This window comes from Heterodontus francisci, chromosome 7 (assembly GCF_036365525.1).
Source record: "Heterodontus francisci isolate sHetFra1 chromosome 7, sHetFra1.hap1, whole genome shotgun sequence".
NCBI classification, from domain to species: domain Eukaryota; kingdom Metazoa; phylum Chordata; class Chondrichthyes; order Heterodontiformes; family Heterodontidae; genus Heterodontus; species Heterodontus francisci.
The window spans coordinates 3,839,687-3,864,310 of record NC_090377.1 but is presented as its reverse complement, the minus strand read 5'-3'; the positions used below and the strand labels follow the sequence as shown (position 1 = coordinate 3,864,310).

The following is a 24,624-nucleotide window of genomic DNA, read 5'->3' as shown; positions in this document are numbered from 1 at the left end:
AAGAACAGAAATCATTAAACGCAGGTAGACAGGTACAAAAAATAATTTCAAAGCCTCATGGAATGTTGGCCTTTATCTCAAAGTGAGTGGAATACGAATGGGAGGAAGTGATGCTTCAGTTATACAGAGCTCGGGACAAACCCCGTCAGGAGTAACTTTGTTCAGTTCTGGTAATGACACCTGAGGAAGGATATATTGTCCTTGGAGAGGGTGCAGTGCAGATTCACCAGAATAATCTTGGGACTAAAAGGGTTAAATTATGAGACTAGGTTGCACAGACTAGGCTTGTATTCCTTCGAGTATAGAAGAATAAGGGGTGATCTAATCGAAATGTTTAAAATGATAAAGGGATTTGATAAGATAGAGAGAAACTATTTCCTCTGGCGAGGGCAGGGGGCGGGGGAGTCCATAACAAGGGGGCAGAACATTAAATTAGAGCAAGACCATTCAAAGCTGAATTCTTGACACAAAGAGTGGTGGAAATCTGGAACCTGGAACCAAGGCAGGGAGGTGGAGTTAAGGTACAGATCAGCCATGATCTAATCGAATGGCGGAACAGACTTGAGGAGCTGAGTGACTTTCTGCTGTTCCTATGTTCCATCAATCAGCATTATTGGGGTCACAGGGGTTAGTCCTTCAGGCCGGGAGTTCTGCTGTCCTGGGAGACAGCTCATTCTCCTGGCAAGATTCACACTGACTGTCCCTGTCCCTCCTGTATCTTTGCCCGCCTCCCATACTGCCAGTCTGTCTTTCTGTGTTTGGATCTATCTGTTCTTCCGATTCCCTTTCTCTGTGTGTGTCTGTCTTAACTGTATGCGACTCTTTCTGTGTCTTTGGGGATGTCTCTGTATTTCTCTGTTGCATACTTAATCCTGTTTTCCTGGACCCTCTCTGACATTCAGTCTCTTGTGTTATTTTTCCTTTGCTGTTTCTTTTCCTCCCTCATTTCTTCTGTTTCTCAATGTTTCTCTCTCTGACTTTTCCTCTCTCCAACTGTATCTCTTCCTTCACCACATCATTGCCTGGGTTCCAAGCTCTGGAATTCCCTCCCTAAACCTCTCCACCTCTCTGTCCTCCTCTAAGAAGCTCCTTAAAACCTTCCTCTTTATCAAACTTTTGGTCACCTGCCCTAATATCCCCTGATGAGGCTCGGTCCCATATTTTTGTTGATAACAATCCTGTGAAGTGCCTTGGGACATTTTACTATGTTACAAAAGGCAGGTTGTTGGCTCTAACTCTTTCTCTCATACTGTCTCTTGTGTGTGTGTCTCTCTGTCCTTCTGCCCCCCTCTCTCTCTCCCTGTCTTTCTCACTATCATTCACATTCTCACTCTCTGTCTGTGCCTCTACCTAAGTCTCTGTCTCTCTCTGTCTCTCTGTCTCTCTCTCTCTCTCTCTCTGTCTCTGTCTCTCTCTCTCTCTCTGTCTCTCTCTCTCTCTCTGTCTCTCTCTCTCTCTCTGTGACTAGCCTGTTTCGCCTGGCCTCTGTCCCTATCCCACAGCTGTGCCTGGATGGGAAGCTGTTCAGATCTGTAGCTGTTGCATGCTCTGCCTGGTTGAATGGAATGGTAGTTTCGTTTGCAGTACCTCACAGCAAGGAGACAGGAGATTAAAATCAACTACAGAATGGGAACAAATATGGGTAAATCCCAGGATTAGTAAAATCGCTAAATCGTCAGATTATACAGAAAATTAAATAATGGGTTTGCGTGCCTCACTGAGGACCTGCACATTCTGCAGCTCAAATAACTGAGCCCCTGCTGTGGCGGGGGGAGTGTGCCGCTGGCGGGGGGAGTGTGCCGCTGGCGGGGGGAGTGTGCCGCTGGCGGGGGGAGTGTGCCACTGGTAGGAGGAGTGTGTTACGGGGTAGTGTCACTGGCGGGAGGGAATTGTTACAGGGAGGCAGGGGGACTGTCACTGGCACGGGGAGTGTGTTATGATTAAGGATTGTCACTTGCAGGGGGAGTGTGCTACAGGGTAGTCTCACTGGCGGGGGTGTGTGTTACGGGGTAGTCTCACTGGCGGGGGTGTGTGTTACGGGGTAGTGTCACTGGCAGGGGGTGTGTGTTACGGGGCAGTGTCACTGGCAGGGGGAGTGTGTTACGGGGTAGTATCACTGGCAGGGGGAGTGTGATACAGGATAGTGTCACTGGCAGGGGGAGTGTGTTACGGGGTAGTGTCACTGGCGGTGGGAGTGTGTTACAGGGTAGTGTCACTGGCGAGGGGAGTGTGTTACGGGGTAGTGTCACTGGCAGGGGGAGTGTGTTACAGGGTAGTGTCACTGGCGGGGGGAGTGTGTTACGGGGTAGTGTCACTGGCGGGGGGAGTGTGTTACAGGGTAGTGTTACTGGCGGTGGGAGTGTGTTACGGGGTAGTGTCACTGGCGGTGGGAGTGTGCTACAGGGTAGTGTCACTGGCAGGGGGAGTGTGTTACGGGGTAGTGTAACTGGCGGAGGGAGTGTGTTACGGGGTAGTGTCACTGGCAGGGGGAGTGTGTTACTGGGTAGTGTTACTGGCAGTGGGAGTGTGTGACAGGGTAGTGTCACTGGCGGTGGGAGTGTGTTACAGGATAGTGTCACTGGCAGGGGGAGTGTGTTACGGGGTAGTGTCACTGGCGGTGGGAGTGTGTTACAGGGTAGTGTCACTGGCGAGGGGAGTGTGTTACGGGGTAGTGTCACTGGCAGGGGGAGTGTGTTACTGGGTAGTGTTACTGGCAGCGGTAGTGTGTTCCAGGGTAATGTCACTGGCAGGGGGAGTGTGTTACGGGGTAGTGTCACTGGCAGGGGGAGTGTGTTACGGGGTAGGCTCACTGGCAGGGGGAGTGTGTTAAGGAGTAGTGTCACTGGCAGGGGGATTGTGTTACGGGGTAGTGTCACTGGCAGGGGGATTGTGTTACGGGGTAGTGTCACTGGCAGGGGGATTGTGTTACGGGGTAGTGTCACTGGCAGGGGGATTGTGTTACGGGGTAGTGTCACTGGCAGTGGGAGCGTGTTACTGGGTAGTGTTACTGGCAGTGGGAGTGTGTTACAGGGTAGTGTCACTGGCAGGGGGAGTGTGTTACTGGGTAGTGTCACTGGCAGGGGGAGTGTGTTACAGGGTAGTGTCACTGGCAGGGGGAGTGTGTTACGGGGTAGTGTCACTGGCGGTGGGAGTGTGTTACAGGGTAGTGTTACTGGCGGTGGGAGTGTGTTACAGGGTAGTGTCACTGGCAGGGGGAATGTGTTACGGGGTCGTGTCACTGGCGTTGGGAGTGTGTTACAGGGTAGTGTCACTGGCAGGGGGAGTGTGTTACTGGGTAGTGTTACTGGCAGTGGGAGTGTGTTACGGGGTAGTGTCACTGGCGGTGGGAGTGTGTTACGAGGTAGTGTCGCTGGCAGGGTGAGTGTGTTACTGGGTAGTGTCACTGGCGGTGGGAGTGTGTTACGGGGTAGTGTCACTGGCGGTGGGAGTGTGTTACAGGGTAGTGTCACTGGCAGGGGGAGTGTGTTACAGGGTAGTGTAACTGGCGGAGGGAGTGTGTTACGGGGTAGTGTCACTGGCGGTGGGAGTGTGTTACAGGATAGTGTCACTGGCAGGGGGAGTGTGTTCCGGGGTTGTGTCACTGGCGGTGGGAATGTGTTACGGGGTAGTGTCACTGGCGGTGGGAGTGTGTTACAGGGTAGTGTCACTGGCGAGGGGAGTGTGTTATGGGGTAGTGTCACTGGCAGGGGGAGTGTGTTACGGGGTAGTGTCACTGGCGGTGGGAGTGTGTTACAGGGTAGTGTTACTGGCAGCGGTAGTGTGTCACAAGGTAATGTCACTGGCAGGGGGAGTGTGTTACGGGGGTAGTGTCACTTGCAGTGGGAGTGTGTTACGGGGTAGTGTCACTGGCAGGGGGAGTGTGTTACGGGGTAGGCTCACTGGCAGGGGGAGTGTGTTAAGGAGTAGTGTCACTGGCAGGGTGATTGTGTTAGGGGGTAGTGTCACTGGCGGTGGGAGTGTGTCACTGGCAGTGGGAGTGTGTTACGGGGTAGTGTCACTGGCAGGGGGAGTGTGTTACTGGGTAGTGTCACTGGCGGGGGGAGTGTGTTACAGGGTAGTGTCACTGGCAGGGGGAGTGTGTTACGGGGTAGTGTCACTGGCGGGGGGAGTGTGTTACGGGGTAGTGTCACTGGCGGTGGGAGTGTGTTACAGGGTAGTGTTACTGGCGGTGGGAGTGTGTTACAGGGTAGTGTCACTGGCAGGGGGAGTGTGTTACGGGGTAGTGTCACTGGCAGGGGGAGTGTGTTACGGGGTAGAGTCACTGGCAGGGGGATTGTGTTACGGGGTAGTGTCACTGGCAGTGGGAGTGTGTTACAGGGTAGTGTCACTAGCAGGGGGAGAGTGTTACACGGTAGTGTCACTGGCGGGGGTAGTGTGTTACACGGTAGTGTCACTGGCGGGGGTAGGGTGTTACACGGTAGTGTCACTGGCGGGGGGAGTGTGTTCCGGGGTAGTGTCACTGGCGGTTGGAATGTGTTACGGGGTAGTGTCACTGGCAGGGGGAGTGTGTCACACGGTAGTGTCACTGGCGGTGGGAGTGTGTTACGGGGTAGTGTCACTGGCGGTGGGAGTGTGTTACAGGGTAGTGTCACTGGCAGGGGGAGTGTGTTACGGGGTAGTGTAACTGGCGGAGGGAGTGTGTTACGGGGTAGTGTCACTGGCGGTGGGAGTGTGTTACGGGGTAGTGTCACTGGCAGGGGGAGTGTGTTACTGGGTAGTGTTACTGGCAGTGGGAGTGTGTGACAGGGTAGTGTCACTGGCGGTGGGAGTGTGTTACAGGATAGTGTCACTGGCAGGGGTAGTGTGTTACGGGGTAGTGTCACTGGCGGTGGGAGTGTGTTACAGGGTAGTGTCACTGGCGAGGGGAGTGTGTTACGGGGTAGTGTCACTGGCAGGGGGAGTGTGTTACAGGGTAGTGTCACTGGCGGGGTGAGTGTGTTACGGGGTAGTGTCACTGGCGGGGGGAGTGTGTTACAGGGTAGTGTTACTGGCGGTGGGAGTGTGTTACGGGGTAGTGTCACTGGCGGTGGGAGTGTGCTATGGGGTAGTCTCACTGGCGGGGGTGTGTGTTACGGGGTAGTGTCACAGGCAGGGGGAGTGTGTGACGGGGTAGTGTCACTGGCAGGGGGAGTGTGTGACGGGGTAGTGTCACTGGCGGTGGGAGTGTGTTACAGGGTAGTGTCACTGGCGGTGGGAGTGTGTTACGGGGTATTGTAACTGGCGGTGGGAGTGTGCTACAGGGTAGTGTCATTGGCGGTGGGAGTGTGTTACAGGGTAGTGTCACTGGCGGTGGGAGTGTGCTACAGGGTAGTCTCACTGACGGGGGTGTGTGTTACGGGGTAGTGTCACTGGCGGGGGGAGTGTGTTACGGGGTAGTGTCACTGGCGGTGGGAGTGTGTTACAGGATAGTGTCACAGGCAGCGGTAGTGTGTTACAGGGTAGTGTCACTGGCAGGGGTGTGTGTTACGGGGTAGTGTCACTGGCAGTGGGAGTGTGTTTCGGGGTAGTGTTACTGGCAGTGGGAGTGTGTTACAGGGTAGTGTCACTGGCAGGGGGAGTGTGTTACTGGGTAGTGTCACTGGCGGGGGGAGTGTGTTACAGGGTAGTGTCACTGGCAGGGGGAGTGTGTTACGGGGTAGTGTCACTGGCAGGGGGAGTGTGTTACGGGGTAGTGTCACTGGCCGGGGGAGTGTGTTACAGGGTAGTGTTACTGGCGGTGGGAGTGTGTTACAGGGTAGTGTTACTGGCGGTGGGAGTGTGTTACGGGGTAGTGTCACTGGCAGGGGGAGTGTGTTACGGGGTAGTGTAACTGGCGGTGGGAGTGTGTTACGGGGTAGTGTTACTGGCGGTGGGAGTTTGTTACAGGGTAGTCTCACTGGCGGGGGGGAGTGTGTTACGGGGTAGTGTCACTGGCAGGGGGAGTGTGTTACAGGGTAGTGTCACTGGCAGGGGGAGTGTGTTACGGGGTTGTGTCACTGGCAGGTGGAATGTGTTACGGGGTAGTATTACTGGCAGTGGGAGTGTGTTCCAGGGTAGTGTCACTGGCAGTGGGAGTGTGTTACAGGGTAGTGTCACTGGCAGGGGGAGTGTGTTACGGGGTAGAGTCACTTGCAGTGGGAGTGTGTTATGGGGTAGTGTCACTGGCGGGGGGAGTGTGTTACGGGGTAGTGTCACTGGCGGTGGGAGTGTGTTACAGGGTAGTGTCACTGGCAGGGGGATTGTGTTACGGGGTAGTGTCACTGGCGGTGGGAGTGTGTTACAGGGTAGTGTCACTAGCAGGGGGAGTGTGTTACACGGTAGTGTCACTGGCGGGGGTAGTGTGTTACACGGTAGTGTCACTGGCGGGGGGAGTGTGTTCCGGGGTAGTGTCACTGGCGGTTGGAATGTGTTACGGGGTGGTGTCACTGGCAGGGGTAGTGTGTTACACGGTAGTGTCACTGGCGGTGGAAGTGTGTTACGGGGTAGTGTCACTGGCGGTGGGAGTGTGTTACAGGGTGGTGTCACTGGCAGGGGGAGTGTGTTACGGGGTAGTGTAACTGGCGGAGGGAGTGTGTTACGGGGTAGTTTCACTGGCGGTGGGAGTGTGTTACAGGATAGTGTCACTGGCAGGGGGAGTGTGTTACGGGGTTGTGTCACTGGCGGTGGGAGTGTGTTACGGGGTAGTGTCACTGGCGGTGGGAGTGTGTTACAGGGTAGTGTCACTGGCAGGGGGAGTGTGTTACGGGGTTGTGTCACTGGCGGTGGGAGTGTGTTACGGGGTAGTGTCACTGGCGGTGGGAGTGTGTTACGGGGTAGTGTCACTGGCGGTGGGAGTGTGTTACAGGGTAGTGTCACTGGCGAGGGGAGTGTGTTACGGGGTAGTGTCACTGGCAGGGGGAGTGTGTTACGGGGTAGTTTCACTGGCGGTGGGAGTGTGTTACAGGATAGTGTCACTGGCGGTTGGAATGTGTTACGGGGTGGTGTCACTGGCAGGGGGAGTGTGTCACACGGTAGTGTCACTGGCGGTGGAAGTGTGTTACGGGGTAGTGTCACTGGCGGTGGGAGTGTGTTACAGGGTGGTGTCACTGGCAGGGGGAGTGTGTTACGGGGTAGTGTAACTGGCGGAGGGAGTGTGTTACGGGGTAGTTTCACTGGCGGTGGGAGTGTGTTACAGGATAGTGTCACTGGCAGGGGGAGTGTGTTACGGGGTTGTGTCACTGGCGGTGGGAGTGTGTTACGGGGTAGTGTCACTGGCGGTGGGAGTGTGTTACAGGGTAGTGTCACTGGCAGGGGGAGTGTGTTACGGGGTTGTGTCACTGGCGGTGGGAGTGTGTTACGGGGTAGTGTCACTGGCGGTGGGAGTGTGTTACGGGGTAGTGTCACTGGCGGTGGGAGTGTGTTACAGGGTAGTGTCACTGGCGAGGGGAGTGTGTTACGGGGTAGTGTCACTGGCAGGGGGAGTGTGTTACGGGGGTAGTGTCACTGGCAGGGGGATTGTGTTAGGGGGTAGTGTCACTGGCGGTGGGAGTGTGTTACGGGGTAGTGTCACTGGCAGTGGGAGTGTGTTTCGGGGTAGTGTTACTGGCAGTGGGAGTGTGTTACAGGGTAGTGTCACTGGCAGGGGGAGTGTGTTACTGGGTAGTGTCACTGGCGGGGGGAGTGTGTTACAGGGTAGTGTCACTGGCAGGGGGAGTGTGTTACGGGGTAGTGTCACTGGCAGGGGGAGTGTGTTACGGGGTAGTGTCACTGGCGGGGGGAGTGTGTTACAGGGTAGTGTTACTGGCGGTGGGAGTGTGTTACAGGGTAGTGTTACTGGCGGTGGGAGTGTGTTACGGGGGTAGTGTCACTGGCGGTGGGAGTGTGTTACGGGGGTAGTGTCACTTGCAGTGGGAGTGTGTTACGGGGTAATGTCACTGGCAGGGGGAGTGTGTTATGGGGTAGGCTCACTGGCAGGGGGAGTGTGTTAAGGAGTAGTGTCACTGGCAGGGGGATTGTGTTAGGGGGTAGTGTCACTGGCGGTGGGAGTGTGTTACGGGGTAGTGTCACTGGCAGTGGGAGTGTGTTTCGGGGTAGTGTTACTGGCAGTGGGAGTGTGTTACAGGGTAGTGTCACTGGCAGGGGGAGTGTGTTACAGGGTAGTGTCACTGGCAGGGGGAGTGTGTTACGGGGTAGTGTCACTGGCAGGGGGAGTGTGTTACGGGGTAGTGTCACTGGCAGGGGGAGTGTGTTACAGGGTAGTGTTACTGGCGGTGGGAGTGTGTTACAGGGTAGTGTTACTGGCGGTGGGAGTGTGTTACGGGGTAGTGTCACTGGCAGGGGGAGTGTGTTACGGGGTAGTGTCACTGGCGGTGGGAGTGTGTTACGGGGTAGTGTTACTGGCGGTGGGAGTGTGTTACAGGGTAGTCTCACTGGCGGGGGGGAGTGTGTTACGGGGTAGTGTCACTGGCAGGGGGAGTGTGTTACAGGGTAGTGTCACTGGCAGGGGGAGTGTGTTACGGGGTTGTGTCACTGGCAGGTGGAATGTGTTACGGGGTAGTATTACTGGCAGTGGGAGTGTGTTCCAGGGTAGTGTCACTGGCAGTGGGAGTGTGTTACAGGGTAGTGTCACTGGCAGGGGGAGTGTGTTACGGGGTAGTGTCACTGGCAGTGGGAGTGTGTTTCGGGGTAGTGTCACTGGCGGTGGGAGTGTGTTACAGGGTAGTGTCACTAGCAGGGGGAGTGTGTTACACGGTAGTGTCACTGGCGGGGGTAGTGTGTTACACGGTAGTGTCACTGGCGGGGGGAGTGTGTTCCGGGGTAGTGTCACTGGCGGTTGGAATGTGTTACGGGGTAGTGTCACTTGCAGGGGGAGTGTGTCACACGGTAGTGTCACTGGCGGTGGGAGTGTGTTACGGGGTAGTGTCACTGGCGGTGGGAGTGTGTTACAGGGTAGTGTCACTGGCAGGGGGAGTGTGTTACGGGGTAGTGTAACTGGCGGAGGGAGTGTTTTACGGGGTAGTGTCACTGGCGGTGGGAGTGTGTTACGGGGTAGTGTCACTGGCAGTGGGAGTGTGTTTCGGGGTAGTGTTACTGGCAGTGGGAGTGTGTTACAGGGTAGTGTCACTGGCAGGGGGAGTGTGTTACTGGGTAGTGTCACTGGCGGGGGGAGTGTGTTACAGGGTAGTGTCACTGGCAGGGGGAGTGTGTTACGGGGTAGTGTCACTGGCGAGGGGAGTGTGTTACGGGGTAGTGTCACTGGCAGGGGGAGTGTGTTACGGGGTAGTGTCACTGGCAGGGGGAGTGTGTTACAGGGTAGTGTCACTGGCAGGGGGAGTGTGTTACGGGGTAGTGTCACTGGCAGGGGGAGTGTGTTACGGGGTAGTGTCACTGGCAGGGGGAGTGTGTTACAGGGTAGTGTTACTGGCGGTGGGAGTGTGTTACAGGGTAGTGTTACTGGCGGTGGGAGTGTGTTACGGGGTAGTGTCACTGGCAGGGGGAGTGTGTTACGGGGTAGTGTCACTGGCGGTGGGAGTGTGTTACGGGGTAGTGTTACTGGCGGTGGGAGTGTGTTACAGGGTAGTCTCACTGGCGGGGGGGAGTGTGTTACGGGGTAGTGTCACTGGCAGGGGGAGTGTGTTACAGGGTAGTGTCACTGGCAGGGGGAGTGTGTTACGGGGTTGTGTCACTGGCAGGTGGAATGTGTTACGGGGTAGTATTACTGGCAGTGGGAGTGTGTTCCAGGGTAGTGTCACTGGCAGTGGGAGTGTGTTACAGGGTAGTGTCACTGGCAGGGGGAGTGTGTTACGGGGTAGTGTCACTGGCAGTGGGAGTGTGTTTCGGGGTAGTGTCACTGGCGGTGGGAGTGTGTTACAGGGTAGTGTCACTAGCAGGGGGAGTGTGTTACACGGTAGTGTCACTGGCGGGGGTAGTGTGTTACACGGTAGTGTCACTGGCGGGGGGAGTGTGTTCCGGGGTAGTGTCACTGGCGGTTGGAATGTGTTACGGGGTAGTGTCACTTGCAGGGGGAGTGTGTCACACGGTAGTGTCACTGGCGGTGGGAGTGTGTTACGGGGTAGTGTCACTGGCGGTGGGAGTGTGTTACAGGGTAGTGTCACTGGCAGGGGGAGTGTGTTACGGGGTAGTGTAACTGGCGGAGGGAGTGTTTTACGGGGTAGTGTCACTGGCGGTGGGAGTGTGTTACGGGGTAGTGTCACTGGCAGTGGGAGTGTGTTTCGGGGTAGTGTTACTGGCAGTGGGAGTGTGTTACAGGGTAGTGTCACTGGCAGGGGGAGTGTGTTACTGGGTAGTGTCACTGGCGGGGGGAGTGTGTTACAGGGTAGTGTCACTGGCAGGGGGAGTGTGTTACGGGGTAGTGTCACTGGCGAGGGGAGTGTGTTACGGGGTAGTGTCACTGGCAGGGGGAGTGTGTTACGGGGTAGTGTCACTGGCAGGGGGAGTGTGTTACAGGGTAGTGTCACTGGCAGGGGGAGTGTGTTACGGGGTAGTGTCACTGGCAGGGGGAGTGTGTTACGGGGTAGTGTCACTGGCAGGGGGAGTGTGTTACAGGGTAGTGTTACTGGCGGTGGGAGTGTGTTACAGGGTAGTGTTACTGGCGGTGGGAGTGTGTTACGGGGTAGTGTCACTGGCAGGGGGAGTGTGTTACGGGGTAGTGTCACTGGCGGTGGGAGTGTGTTACGGGGTAGTGTTACTGGCGGTGGGAGTGTGTTACAGGGTAGTCTCACTGGCGGGGGGGAGTGTGTTACGGGGTAGTGTCACTGGCAGGGGGAGTGTGTTACAGGGTAGTGTCACTGGCAGGGGGAGTGTGTTACGGGGTTGTGTCACTGGCAGGTGGAATGTGTTACGGGGTAGTATTACTGGCAGTGGGAGTGTGTTCCAGGGTAGTGTCACTGGCAGTGGGAGTGTGTTACAGGGTAGTGTCACTGGCAGGGGGAGTGTGTTACGGGGTAGTGTCACTGGCAGTGGGAGTGTGTTTCGGGGTAGTGTCACTGGCGGTGGGAGTGTGTTACAGGGTAGTGTCACTAGCAGGGGGAGTGTGTTACACGGTAGTGTCACTGGCGGGGGTAGTGTGTTACACGGTAGTGTCACTGGCGGGGGGAGTGTGTTCCGGGGTAGTGTCACTGGCGGTTGGAATGTGTTACGGGGTAGTGTCACTTGCAGGGGGAGTGTGTCACACGGTAGTGTCACTGGCGGTGGGAGTGTGTTACGGGGTAGTGTCACTGGCGGTGGGAGTGTGTTACAGGGTAGTGTCACTGGCAGGGGGAGTGTGTTACGGGGTAGTGTAACTGGCGGAGGGAGTGTTTTACGGGGTAGTGTCACTGGCGGTGGGAGTGTGTTACGGGGTAGTGTCACTGGCAGTGGGAGTGTGTTTCGGGGTAGTGTTACTGGCAGTGGGAGTGTGTTACAGGGTAGTGTCACTGGCAGGGGGAGTGTGTTACTGGGTAGTGTCACTGGCGGGGGGAGTGTGTTACAGGGTAGTGTCACTGGCAGGGGGAGTGTGTTACGGGGTAGTGTCACTGGCAGGGGGAGTGTGTTACGGGGTAGTGTCACTGGCCGGGGGAGTGTGTTACAGGGTAGTGTTACTGGCGGTGGGAGTGTGTTACAGGGTAGTGTTACTGGCGGTGGGAGTGTGTTACGGGGTAGTGTCACTGGCAGGGGGAGTGTGTTACGGGGTAGTGTCACTGGCGGTGGGAGTGTGTTACGGGGTAGTGTTACTGGCGGTGGGAGTTTGTTACAGGGTAGTCTCACTGGCGGGGGGGGAGTGTGTTACGGGGTAGTGTCACTGGCAGGGGGAGTGTGTTACAGGGTAGTGTCACTGGCAGGGGGAGTGTGTTACGGGGTTGTGTCACTGGCAGGTGGAATGTGTTACGGGGTAGTATTACTGGCAGTGGGAGTGTGTTCCAGGGTAGTGTCACTGGCAGTGGGAGTGTGTTACAGGGTAGTGTCACTGGCAGGGGGAGTGTGTTACGGGGTAGAGTCACTTGCAGTGGGAGTGTGTTATGGGGTAGTGTCACTGGCGGGGGGAGTGTGTTACGGGGTAGTGTCACTGGCGGTGGGAGTGTGTTACAGGGTAGTGTCACTGGCAGGGGGATTGTGTTACGGGGTAGTGTCACTGGCGGTGGGAGTGTGTTACAGGGTAGTGTCACTAGCAGGGGGAGTGTGTTACACGGTAGTGTCACTGGCGGGGGTAGTGTGTTACACGGTAGTGTCACTTGCGGGGGGAGTGTGTTCCGGGGTAGTGTCACTGGCGGTTGGAATGTGTTACGGGGTAGTGTCACTGGCAGGGGGAGTGTGTCACACGGTAGTGTCACTGGCGGTGGAAGTGTGTTACGGGGTAGTGTCACTGGCGGTGGGAGTGTGTTACAGGGTGGTGTCACTGGCAGGGGGAGTGTGTTACGGGGTAGTGTAACTGGCGGAGGGAGTGTGTTACGGGGTAGTTTCACTGGCGGTGGGAGTGTGTTACAGGATAGTGTCACTGGCAGGGGGAGTGTGTTACGGGGTTGTGTCACTGGCGGTGGGAGTGTGTTACGGGGTAGTGTCACTGGCGGTGGGAGTGTGTTACAGGGTAGAGTCACTGGCAGGGGGAGTGTGTTACGGGGTTGTGTCACTGGCGGTGGGAGTGTGTTACGGGGTAGTGTCACTGGCGGTGGGAGTGTGTTACGGGGTAGTGTCACTGGCGGTGGGAGTGTGTTACAGGGTAGTGTCACTGGCGAGGGGAGTGTGTTACGGGGTAGTGTCACTGGCAGGGGGAGTGTGTTACGGGGGTAGTGTCACTGGCAGGGGGATTGTGTTAGGGGGTAGTGTCACTGGCGGTGGGAGTGTGTTACGGGGTAGTGTCACTGGCAGTGGGAGTGTGTTTCGGGGTAGTGTTACTGGCAGTGGGAGTGTGTTACAGGGTAGTGTCACTGGCAGGGGGAGTGTGTTACTGGGTAGTGTCACTGGCGGGGGGAGTGTGTTACAGGGTAGTGTCACTGGCAGGGGGAGTGTGTTACAGGGTAGTGTTACTGGCGGTGGGAGTGTGTTACAGGGTAGTGTTACTGGCGGTGGGAGTGTGTTACGGGGGTAGTGTCACTGGCGGTGGGAGTGTGTTACGGGGGTAGTGTCACTTGCAGTGGGAGTGTGTTACGGGGTAATGTCACTGGCAGGGGGAGTGTGTTATGGGGTAGGCTCACTGGCAGGGGGAGTGTGTTAAGGAGTAGTGTCACTGGCAGGGGGATTGTGTTAGGGGGTAGTGTCACTGGCGGTGGGAGTGTGTTACGGGGTAGTGTCACTGGCAGTGGGAGTGTGTTTCGGGGTAGTGTTACTGGCAGTGGGAGTGTGTTACAGGGTAGTGTCACTGGCAGGGGGAGTGTGTTACTGGGTAGTGTCACTGGCGGGGGGAGTGTGTTACAGGGTAGTGTCACTGGCAGGGGGAGTGTGTTACGGGGTAGTGTCACTGGCAGGGGGAGTGTGTTACGGGGTAGTGTCACTGGCCGGGGGAGTGTGTTACAGGGTAGTGTTACTGGCGGTGGGAGTGTGTTACAGGGTAGTGTTACTGGCGGTGGGAGTGTGTTACGGGGTAGTGTCACTGGCAGGGGGAGTGTGTTACGGGGTAGTGTCACTGGTGGTGGGAGTGTGTTACGGGGTAGTGTTACTGGCGGTGGGAGTGTGTTACAGGGTAGTCTCACTGGCGGGGGGGAGTGTGTTACGGGGTAGTGTCACTGGCAGGGGGAGTGTGTTACAGGGTAGTGTCACTGGCAGGGGGAGTGTGTTACGGGGTTGTGTCACTGGCAGGTGGAATGTGTTACGGGGTAGTATTACTGGCAGTGGGAGTGTGTTCCAGGGTAGTGTCACTGGCAGTGGGAGTGTGTTACAGGGTAGTGTCACTGGCAGGGGGAGTGTGTTACGGGGTAGAGTCACTTGCAGTGGGAGTGTGTTATGGGGTAGTGTCACTGGCGGGGGGAGTGTGTTACGGGGTAGTGTCACTGGCGGTGGGAGTGTGTTACAGGGTAGTGTCACTGGCAGGGGGATTGTGTTACGGGGTAGTGTCACTGGCGGTGGGAGTGTGTTACAGGGTAGTGTCACTAGCAGGGGGAGTGTGTTACACGGTAGTGTCACTGGCGGTGGTAGTGTGTTACACGGTAGTGTCACTGGCGGGGGGAGTGTGTTCCGGGGTAGTGTCACTGGCGGTTGGAATGTGTTACGGGGTAGTGTCACTTGCAGGGGGAGTGTGTCACACGGTAGTGTCACTGGCGGTGGGAGTGTGTTACGGGGTAGTGTCACTGGCGGTGGGAGTGTGTTACAGGGTAGTGTCACTGGCAGGGGGAGTGTGTTACGGGGTAGTGTAACTGGCGGAGGGAGTGTTTTACGGGGTAGTGTCACTGGCGGTGGGAGTGTGTTACGGGGTAGTGTCACTGGCAGGGGGAGTGTGTTACTGGGTAGTGTTACTGGCAGTGGGAGTGTGTGACAGGGTAGTGTCACTGGCGGTGGGAGTGTGTTACAGGATAGTGTCACTGGCAGGGGGAGTGTGTTACGGGGTTGTGTCACTGGCGGTGGGAGTGTGTTACGGGGTAGTGTCACTGGCGGTGGGAGTGTGTTACGGGGTAGTGTCACTGGCAGTGGGAGTGTGTTACAGGGTAGTGTCACTGGCGAGGGGAGTGTGTTACGGGGTAGTGTCACTGGCAGGGGGAGTGTGTTACTGGGTAGTGTTACTGGCAGCGGTAGTGTGTTACAGGGTAATGTCACTGGCAGGGGGAGTGTGTTACGGGGGTAGTGTCACTTGCAGTGGGAGTGTGTTACGGGGTAGTGTCACTGGCAGGGGGAGTGTGTTACGGGGTAGGCTCACTGGCAGGGGGAGTGTGTTAAGGAGTACTGTCACTGGCAGGGGGATTGTGTTAGGGGGTAGTGTCACTGGCGGTGGGAGTGTGTTACGGGGTAGTGTCACTGGCAGTGGGAGTGTGTTTCGGGGTAGTGTTACTGGCAGTGGGAGTGTGTTACAGGGTAGTGTCACTGGCAGGGGGAGTGTGTTACAGGGTAGTGTCACTGGCAGGGGGAGTGTGTTACTGGGTAGTGTCACTGGCGGGGGGAGTGTGTTACTGGGTAGTGTCACTGGCAGGGGGAGTGTGTTACGGGGTAGTGTCACTGGCAGGGGGAGTGTGTTACGGGGTAGTGTCACTGGCGGGGGGAGTGTGTTACAGGGTAGTGTTACTGGCGGTGGGAGTGTGTTACAGGGTAGTGTTACTGGCGGTGGGAGTGTGATACGGGGGTAGTGTCACTTGCAGTGGGAGTGTGTTACGGGGTAATGTCACTGGCAGGGGGAGTGTGTTACGGGGTAGGCTCACTGGCAGGGGGAGTGTGTTAAGGAGTAGTGTCACTGGCAGGGGGATTGTGTTAGGGGGTAGTGTCACTGGCGGTGGGAGTGTGTTACGGGGTAGTGTCACTGGCAGTGGGAGTGTGTTTCGGGGTAGTGTTACTGGCAGTGGGAGTGTGTTACAGGGTAGTGTCACTGGCAGGGGGAGTGTGTTACGGGGTAGTGTCACTGGCGGGGGGAGTGTGTTACGGGGTAGTGTCACTGGCGGGGGGAGTGTGTTACAGGGTAGTGTTACTGGCGGTGGGAGTGTGTTACGGGGTAGTGTCACTGGCAGGGGGAGTGTGTTACGGGGTAGTGTCACTGGCAGGGGGAGTGTGTTACGGGGTAGTGTCACTGGCGGGTGGAGTGTGTTACAGGGTAGTGTTCCTGGCGGTGGGAGTGTGTTACAGGGTAGTGTTACTGGCGGTGGGAGTGTGTTACGGGGTAGTGTCACTGGCAGGGGGAGTGTGTTACGGGGTAGTGTCACTGGCGGTGGGAGTGTGTTACGGGGTAGTGTTACTGGCGGTGGGAGTGTGTTACAGGGTAGTCTCACTGGCGGGGGGGAGTGTGTTACGGGGTAGTGGCACTGGCGGGGAGTGTGTTACGGGGTAGTGTCACTGATGGGGAGTGTGTTACGGTGTAGTCTCACTGGCAGGGGGAGTGTGTTACGGAGTAGTCTCACTGGCAGGGGGAGTGTGTTACGGGGTAGTGTCACTGGCGGTGGGAGTGTGTTACGGAGTCATCTCACTGGCAGGGGAGTGTGTTACGGGGTAGTCTCACTGGCGGTGGGAGTGTGTTACGGAGTCGTCTCACTGGCAGGGGGAGTGTGTTACGGGGTAGTCTCACTGGCGGTGGGAGTGTGTTACGGAGTCGTCTCACTGGCGGTGGGAGTGTGTTACAGGGTAGTGTCACTGGCAGGGGGAGTGTGTTACGGGGTAGTCTCACTGGCGGTGGGAGTGTGTTACGGAGTCGTCTCACTGGCGGTGGGAGTGTGTTACGGGGTAGTGTCCCTGGCAGGCGGAGTATGTTACGGGGTAGTCTCACTGGCGGTGGGAGTGTGTTACGGGGTAGTGTCACTGGCGGTGGGAGTGTGTTACGGGGTAGTGTCACTGGCGGTGGGAGTGTGTTACGGGGTAGTGTCACTGGCGGTGGGAGTGTGTTACAGGGTAGTGTCACTGGCAGTGGGAGTGTGTTTCGGGGTAGTGTTACTGGCAGTGGGAGTGTGTTACAGGGTAGTGTCACTGGCAGGGGGAGTGTGTTACTGGGTAGTGTTACTGGCAGTGGGAGTGTGTGACAGGGTAGTGTCACTGGCGGTGGGAGTGTGTTACAGGATAGTGTCACTGGCAGGGGGAGTGTGTTACGGGGTAGTGTCACTGGCGGTGGGAGTGTGTTACGGGGTAGTGTCACTGGCAGGGGGAGTGTGTTACTGGGTAGTGTTACTGGCAGCGGTAGTGTGTTACAGGGTAATGTCACTGGCAGGGGGAGTGTGTTACGGGGGTAGTGTCACTTGCAGTGGGAGTGTGTTACGGGGTAGTGTCACTGGCAGGGGGAGTGTGTTACGGGGTAGGCTCACTGGCAGGGGGAGTGTGTTAAGGAGTACTGTCACTGGCAGGGGGATTGTGTTAGGGGGTAGTGTCACTGGCGGTGGGAGTGTGTTACGGAGTCGTCTCACTGGCAGTGGGAGTGTGTTTCGGGGTAGTGTTACTGGCAGTGGGAGTGTGTTACAGGGTAGTGTCACTGGCAGGGGGAGTGTGTTACGGGGTAGTGTCACTGGCGGGGGGAGTGTGTTACGGGGTAGTGTCACTGGCGGGGGGAGTGTGTTACAGGGTAGTGTTCCTGGCGGTGGGAGTGTGTTACAGGGTAGTGTTACTGGCGGTGGGAGTGTGTTACGGGGTAGTGTCACTGGCAGGGGGAGTGTGTTACGGGGTAGTGTCACTGGCGGTGGGAGTGTGTTACGGGGTAGTGTTACTGGCGGTGGGAGTGTGTTACAGGGTAGTCTCACTGGCGGGGGGGAGTGTGTTACGGGGTAGTGGCACTGGCGGGGAGTGTGTTCCTGGGTAGTGTCACTGATGGGGAGTGTGTTACGGTGTAGTCTCACTGGCAGGGGGAGTGTGTTACGGAGTAGTCTCACTGGCAGGGGGAGTGTGTTACGGGGTAGTGTCACTGGCGGTGGGAGTGTGTTACGGAGTCATCTCACTGGCAGGGGAGTGTGTTACGGGGTAGTCTCACTGGCGGTGGGAGTGTGTTACGGAGTCGTCTCACTGGCAGGGGGAGTGTGTTACGGGGTAGTCTCACTGGCGGTGGGAGTGTGTTACGGAGTCGTCTCACTGGCGGTGGGAGTGTGTTACAGGGTAGTGTCACTGGCAGGGGGAGTGTGTTACGGGGTAGTCTCACTGGCGGTGGGAGTGTGTTACGGAGTCGTCTCACTGGCGGTGGGAGTGTGTTACGGGGTAGTGTCCCTGGCAGGCGGAGTATGTTACGGGGTAGTCTCACTGGCGGTGGGAGTGTGTTACAGGGTAGTGTCACTGGCAGGGGGAGTGTGTTACGGGGCAGTGTCACTGGCGTTGGGAGTGTGTTACGGGGCAGTGTCACTGGCGGGGGAAGAATGTCACTGGATAATGTGAGTGATGCTGAGGTCTTTACATTGGCTCGTTATTTGGGATCATCCTTGTGTTTGTTACACTGCTTGTGTCTCTCACACATCCTGGTTCGTGTGTGCGTGCATGAGGTTTTCACTAGTTTTCCATTTGCCTGTTCCTCATCTTTATTACTCTCCTCGGTCACCCCGATCCCTTCAGCTGAATGGTTTTCTGGAGCGGGAATCCCTGGAGTTTGAGTCTCGGTCACTCCATATCAGCACCTTCAGCCGACTGACCACCAGGTGCATGCAATGGACATCAGCATCGCACCTGGCCCCCCCCTTGGCCCACCACCCCACCGACGCCCCGACACACAGGCTCCTGGAGTTGAGATATTCAGGGAGCTTATCGCCAAGACTCCTTGATCTGGAACAGAGGTCAGGGTTTGGGCTGGACTAACCCTCTCTATACTGAGGGACTGTAGCACTTACCGAATAGATGAGGAGGGTGGGGAGGTGGGTGGGTTGGTGGCAGGGGGAGGGTGAGTGGGGGTGGGGTGGGGGCAGAGGGTGGGTGGGAGCAGCGGGTGAGGGTGAGGGAAGGGTGGGAGCAGAAGGGGGGAGCAGCGGTTGGGGGTGGGGGAAGGGTGGAAGTGGGGGAAGTGTGGGAGCTTCGGGTGGGGGGGGAACGGGGGGGGGGGAATAGCGGGTGGCGGTGGGGGAAGGGGGGAGCAGGGGGTGGGGGAAGGGGGCAGCAGCGTGTGGGGGCAGCGGGTGGGGGGGGAACAGCGAGTGGGCGGGCAGGGGGGGGAAACAGCGAGTGGGGGTGGGGGAAGGGGGGGAGCAACGGGAGGGGGCAGGGTAAGGGGGGGGAAGCTGTGGGTGGGGTGGGAAGGGGCGGAGCAATGGGTGGGGGTGGGGGGTGGGGGGGGCGGAGCAGGCCGTATCGTGGATTCCAATCACAGTGTAGTGAATGTGGTCAGAGTGGTGTCTCCGCCCCTGGCGCAGGGCGGGACATTTTGACACAAGGAGAGGGTGTGGAATGGGGCGTCAGGATCTGATAAGCTCATGCCTTGCAGAGAGGAGTGTACAAATGGCTGGCAGCGAGCTGAAGTCATTCGTCTGGAGCAAGACATCTTCACCACCATGGCTGGTCGCGGATCCCTCTACATTTACAAAACCAACGGCTTCTGGAGTCAGATCAAGTCAGCAGGGTGAGTATGAACACAGAGAGATGGGAGGCCGTGGATCGGGGGGCATCAAGGGATGGTTGGGGCGGGGGGGGGGTGGTGGGAGGGGCACTGAGGGATGGAGAGACTGAGAGATGGGGACACCGAGGGACGGGGCACACCGAGGGACGGGGAGGGAGCATTAAGGGATGGGGAGACACCGAGGGACGGGGAGACTGAGGAGCAGGGGCGGCATCGAGGGACAGGGAGACCGAGGGATGGGGGGACACCGAGGGACGGGGAGACCAAGGGACGGGGAGACCAAGGGACGGGAGGGGTTAACATTGAGGGGCGGAGAGAACAAGGGATGGGGAGACTGAGAGACGGGGAAACCGAAGGACGGGAAGACCGACGGACAGGGAGACTGAGAGATCAGAGATGAAGGGAATAGGCAGACTGAAAGGATGGAAATGGAAAGAGAGAGAGAGAGAGAGAGAGAGAGAGAGAGAGAGAGAGAAAGGCAAACTGAAGAAATTCGCAGGTATGGGTTAAATTTGATATTAGTCAGAGCAAAAAAAAAAGAAAAAAGGGGGGTGAGGAAAAGCCCAGCAACGACAGGCCAGTCAGTTTAACCTCAGTGACGGGAAAGCTTTTCGAAACGATACTTCGGGACAAAATTAATAGTCACTTGGATTAATTAAGGAAAGCCAGCACAGATTTGTTAAGAGCGAATCGTGTTTAACTTACTTGCTTGAGTTTTTTGATGAGGTAACAGAGAGGGTTGATGAGGGTAATGTGGTTAATGTGGTTTACATGGACTTCCAAGAGGCATTTGATACTGTGCTTGTCGGCAAAATTCAAGCCCGTAGAATAAAAAGGGACAGTAGCAACATGAATACCAAATTGGCTGTGAGTAGTGGTTAGTGGATGTTTCTCAGACTAGAGGAAGGTATACAGTGGGTCCCCGGGGCCAGGACCACCGCTTTTCTTGATCTAGACCTGGGTGTACAGGGCAAAACTTCAAAATTTCTAGATGACACAAAACATGGAAGGAATGTGAACTGTGAGGAGGATAGTGATAAACTTCAAGAGCACATAGACAGGCTGATGGAAGGGGCGGAGAAGTGACAGATGAAATTTAATGCAGAAAAGTGTGAAGTGATTCATTTTGGTAGGATGAACAAGGAGAGACAATATAAAATAAAGGGTACAATTCTAAAGGGGGTGCAGGGACAGAGGGACCTGGAGGTGTATCTGCACAAATCATTGAAGGTGGCAGGGCAGGTTGAGAAAATGGTTAATAAAGTATATGGGATCCTGGGCTTTATAAATAGAGACAGAGAGTACAAAAGGAACGAAGTTATGATGAACCTTTATAAAACACTAGTTCGGCCTCAACCGGAATATTGTGTCCAATTCTGCGCAAAGCACTTTCGGAAGGAAGTGAAGGCATTTGAGAGGGTGCAGAAAAGATTCACGAGAATGGTTCCAGGGATGAGGAACTTCAGTTACGTGGATAGATTGGAGAAGCTGGGGCTGTTCTCAGAGAAGAGGAGATTTGTTAGAGGTGTTCAAAATCATGAGGAACCTGAACAGAGTAGATAGAGAAAAACTGCCCCCAGTGGTGGAAGGATTGAGAACCAGAGGACACTGATTTAAGGTGATTGGCAAAAGAAACAACAGTGACATGAGGAAAAACATTTTTACGCAGCGAGTGTTTAGGATCTGGAATGCACTGTTTGAGAGTGCAGTGGAGGCAGGTTCAGCGAGTGTTTAGGATCTGGAATGCACTGTCTGAGAGTGCGGTGGAGGCAGGTTCAGTGAGTGTTTAGGATCTGGAATGCACTGTCTGAGAGTGTGGTGGAGGCAGGTTCAGTGAGTGTTTAGGATCTGGAATGCACTGTCTGAGAGTGTGGTGGAGGCAGGTTCAGTGAGTGTTTAGGATTTGGAATGCACTGCCCGAGAGTGTGGTGGAGGCAGATTCAGTAGAGGCATTCAAAAGGGAATTGGATAATTATCTGAAGAGAAAACATTTGCAGGGCTGCGGGGAAAAGGCAGGGAAGAGGAACTCAGTGAGTTACTGTTGCAGAGAGCCAGCACAGCCACAAAGAGTTGAATGGCCTCCTTCTGTGCTGTAACTATTTTGTGATTCTGTCAGTTTGGTGTACAGTTCAGCTCAGTGCTCTGGGATTGGCCTGGTGAAAATCATCCAGATTTTCTGCTCCTGATCAATAGCCAGTGACTGCTACTGGCTAACAGACATGTGAATATTGAGCAAGGGCAGGACTGGACCCAGCTCTATTACCCAAGATAGTTGATTCGTTCGTCCCATGTTACCAGTCTAATCTCACACATCAAGAGTGGCAATTTGAGCAGGGTTGGGAGGGGAGGGGAGGGGTAATAGAGACGTTTAAGAGACATCTTGACAAATATATGAATAGGAAGGGAATAGAGGGATATGGGCCCCGGAAGTGCAGAAGGTGTTAGTTTCGGCAGGCATCAAGATCGGCGCAGGCTTGGAGGGCCGAATGGCCTGTTCCTGTGCTGTACTGTTGTTTGTTCTTTGAACCCCCATCCACAGTGAGAGGCAGCTCCCTGCTGGGGACCAGGAGATTAATACTCATCATAGTAAAGTTTCAGTTGCTCTGCAGGTCTGCCATCTATGCCAACCGCTTGTATCTCAACCAATACCAAACAACCCACCCAGACCGGCTGGCCAAGGATGAGCACGACGGCCCCAGAATTTTAGGTATGTGAATTCAACAACAGCTTGCATTTATATAGCACCTTTAAGGTAGTAAAATATCTCAGGACCCTTCACAGGAGCATCATCAAACAAAATCTGACACCAAACACCTGAGGAAATACTGGGGCAAATGACCAAAAGCTTGGTCAAAGAGGTAGGTTTTAAGCAGCATCTTAAAAGGAGGAGAGAGATAGAGAAGTGGAGAGCTTTAGTGGTTCCAGAGCTTCGGGCCTGGGTTGCTGAAAGGCATGGCTGCCAGTGGTGGAGTGATTAAAATCGGGGAAGTTCTAGAGGTCAGATTGGAGGAGCGCAGAGATCTCAGAGGGTTGTGGGGCTGGAGGAGATTACAGAGGTGGGAGGGGCAAGACCATGGAGGGATTTTGAACACGAGCACAACACAAATCAGTGTCCATGGGAAATGGAGTGGGAGCCAGGACAGGGTGGGTAAGGGTCCAAAGCTTGATACTCGAATGTAATTTTGTCTCTGGTCATTTTGTTAACAGGTAATGTTTATATCCACCCGACAGCAACTATTGACCCCACAGCTGTGGTGAGTATTTCCTCAACCAATCATAGAATCATACAGCACAGAAGGAGGCCATTCAGCCCATCGTGTCCGTGCCGGCTGAAAAAACTAGCCGTCCATTCTAATCCCACTTTCCAGCACCTGGTCCGTAGCCTTGCAGGTTACAGCACTTCGGACGCAGGTCCAGGTACCTTTTAAATGTGTTGAGGGTTTCTGCCTCCACCACCGGTCTGGGCAGTGAATTCCAGATACCCACCACCCTATAGCCCTGCAATTAGTTTCCCCAAGTAGTTATCCAATTCCCTTTTGAAATTTATTATTTAGTTTTAGAGATACTGAAACAGGCCCTTCGGCCCACCGAGTCTGTGCCGACCATCAACCACCCATTTATACTAATCCTGCACCAATTCCATATCCCTACCACATCCCCAGCTGTCCCTATATTTCCCTACCAGCTACCTATACTAGGGGCAATTTATAATGGCCAATTTACCTACCAACCTGCAAGTCTTTTTTTGGCTGTGGGAGGAAACCGGAGCACCCGGAGAAAACCCACGCAGACACAGGGAGAACTTGCAAACTCCACACAGGCAGTACCCGGAATCGAACCCAGGTCGCTGGAGCTGTGAGGCTGCGGTGCTAACCACTGCGCCACTGTGCCGCCCCTATTGAATCTGCTTCCACCGCCCTATCAGTGCATTCCAGATCACAACAATTTGAAAAATATTCTCCTCATCTACCCCCAGGTTCTTTACCTTCGATCTGTGTCCTCTGGTTACTGACCCATCTGCCACAGTTTCTTCGTGTTGTGCGCTTGTTCTCTGTGCTGATGTCTCCTGTGTTTCTCACATTTGTCCTCAGCTGGGTCCCAATGTCACCATCAGTATGGGAGTGACAATCGGTGCTGGAGTTAGAGTCCGAGAGTCCATCATCTTACACGGAGCCTCACTCCAGGTAATGCAGAGCTCACAGCACTCCCAGTACACACAAAAGTCCCACAGACTGAGTGGAGGCACAGAAGGTAGGGGGCAGAGCTGAGTCCGGACAAACCTACAGGGGCTAAACATCAGCAACACCAACCTTTAATAAGTGCAGAATAAGGGAGGGAGAGCAAATGCTATTGTCATACCACACACCGGAAACTCGGGTGACAAAACTTGCACAAAGGATAACCTTCTCTGCCCCATCTTCCAGGATTTTACACTCAGGGTCGATTGTTAAGAGACTGAGGTTCCCTAAACAATGAGAAGAATCTTCATCCACTGCCCTGGCATAATACAATAAATCTCTTGCAAAACGTCCCTATCAAACACTCCCCCCAGGGCAGGTACAGCACGGGGTTAGATACAGAGTAAAGCTCCCTCTACACTGTCCCCATCAAACACTCCCCCCAGGACAGGTACAGCACGGGGTTAGATACAGAGTAAAGCTCCCTCTACACTGTCCCCATCAAACACTCCCAGGACAGGTACAGTGCAGGGTTAGATACAGAGTAAAGCTCCCTCTACACTATCTCGCATGAGTTATAGCTGATTCTGGAATTCTGTATGGGAAGGGGTTGGGTCCATTGGGATTGTGTACAATGGAAATAATGGGAAAGGGTTTGATCCTTTGGGATTGTGTATAATGGGAAGGGATTTGGATCAATTGGGATTGTGTACAATGGTAGCTTTTGGGAAGGAGTTTGGGTCCATTGGGTTACTGGTTGGCTCTGAAATGGGGAACACACTGATCCAAAGGAAAGAGAAACAAAAAAAAACAGGGTTAGATACAGACTGTGTCTCACTAAGAGAATTTTGTTTCCATTCAGGATCCTTAGATTCAACAGAAAAGAGAGCTTTATTCCCTTGATCATGGTGCAGACGGCTGGGAGAGTGTTAATTGTGTATCAATTGTTTGATTATCTGCAGGTGGAGGGTGTTAATTGGGGTCTTACTTGAGGAATTACAAGCAATCATTTACTGAGACTGGTGGAGGGTTTGAGTGAGGAGCTACATGTTTTTAATCTGCACAATAAATGTGAAACTGAGTCAAGATAGGCTCCAGCATTATCCTTCCAGAACAAGCTATCTGGAGTTTAACGAGGGCGGGCGGTGCAGACGTCTGGTTGGGAGCGGGCGGTGCAGACAGCTGGGAGGGGGCTGCTGGTTGGGAAGGGGCGGGCGGTGCAGATGGCTGGGAGGGAGCAGACAGTTGGGAAGGGGCGGGCAGTGCGGACGGCTGGGAGGGAGCGGGCGGAGCAGACGGCTGGGAGGGGGCAGACGGCTGGGAGGGGAGCGG

The 24,624-nt window shown here is 55.4% G+C and overlaps 1 protein-coding gene across 2 annotated transcripts in view; it reads left to right on the top strand.

The window, feature by feature from the left end:
• The window catches only part of gmppaa (GDP-mannose pyrophosphorylase Aa), a 68,533-nt gene that overhangs the window by 41,853 nt on the left and 2,056 nt on the right, over positions 1-24,624 (top strand). For both annotated transcript variants that reach the window (XM_068034449.1, XM_068034450.1), the window contains exons 7-10: positions 18,983-19,117; positions 21,724-21,821; positions 22,322-22,368; positions 23,206-23,298. In XM_068034449.1, the coding sequence (XP_067890550.1) occupies positions 18,983-19,117; positions 21,724-21,821; positions 22,322-22,368; positions 23,206-23,298 (373 nt within the window). The remainder of the gene's footprint in view (positions 1-18,982; positions 19,118-21,723; positions 21,822-22,321; positions 22,369-23,205; positions 23,299-24,624) is intronic.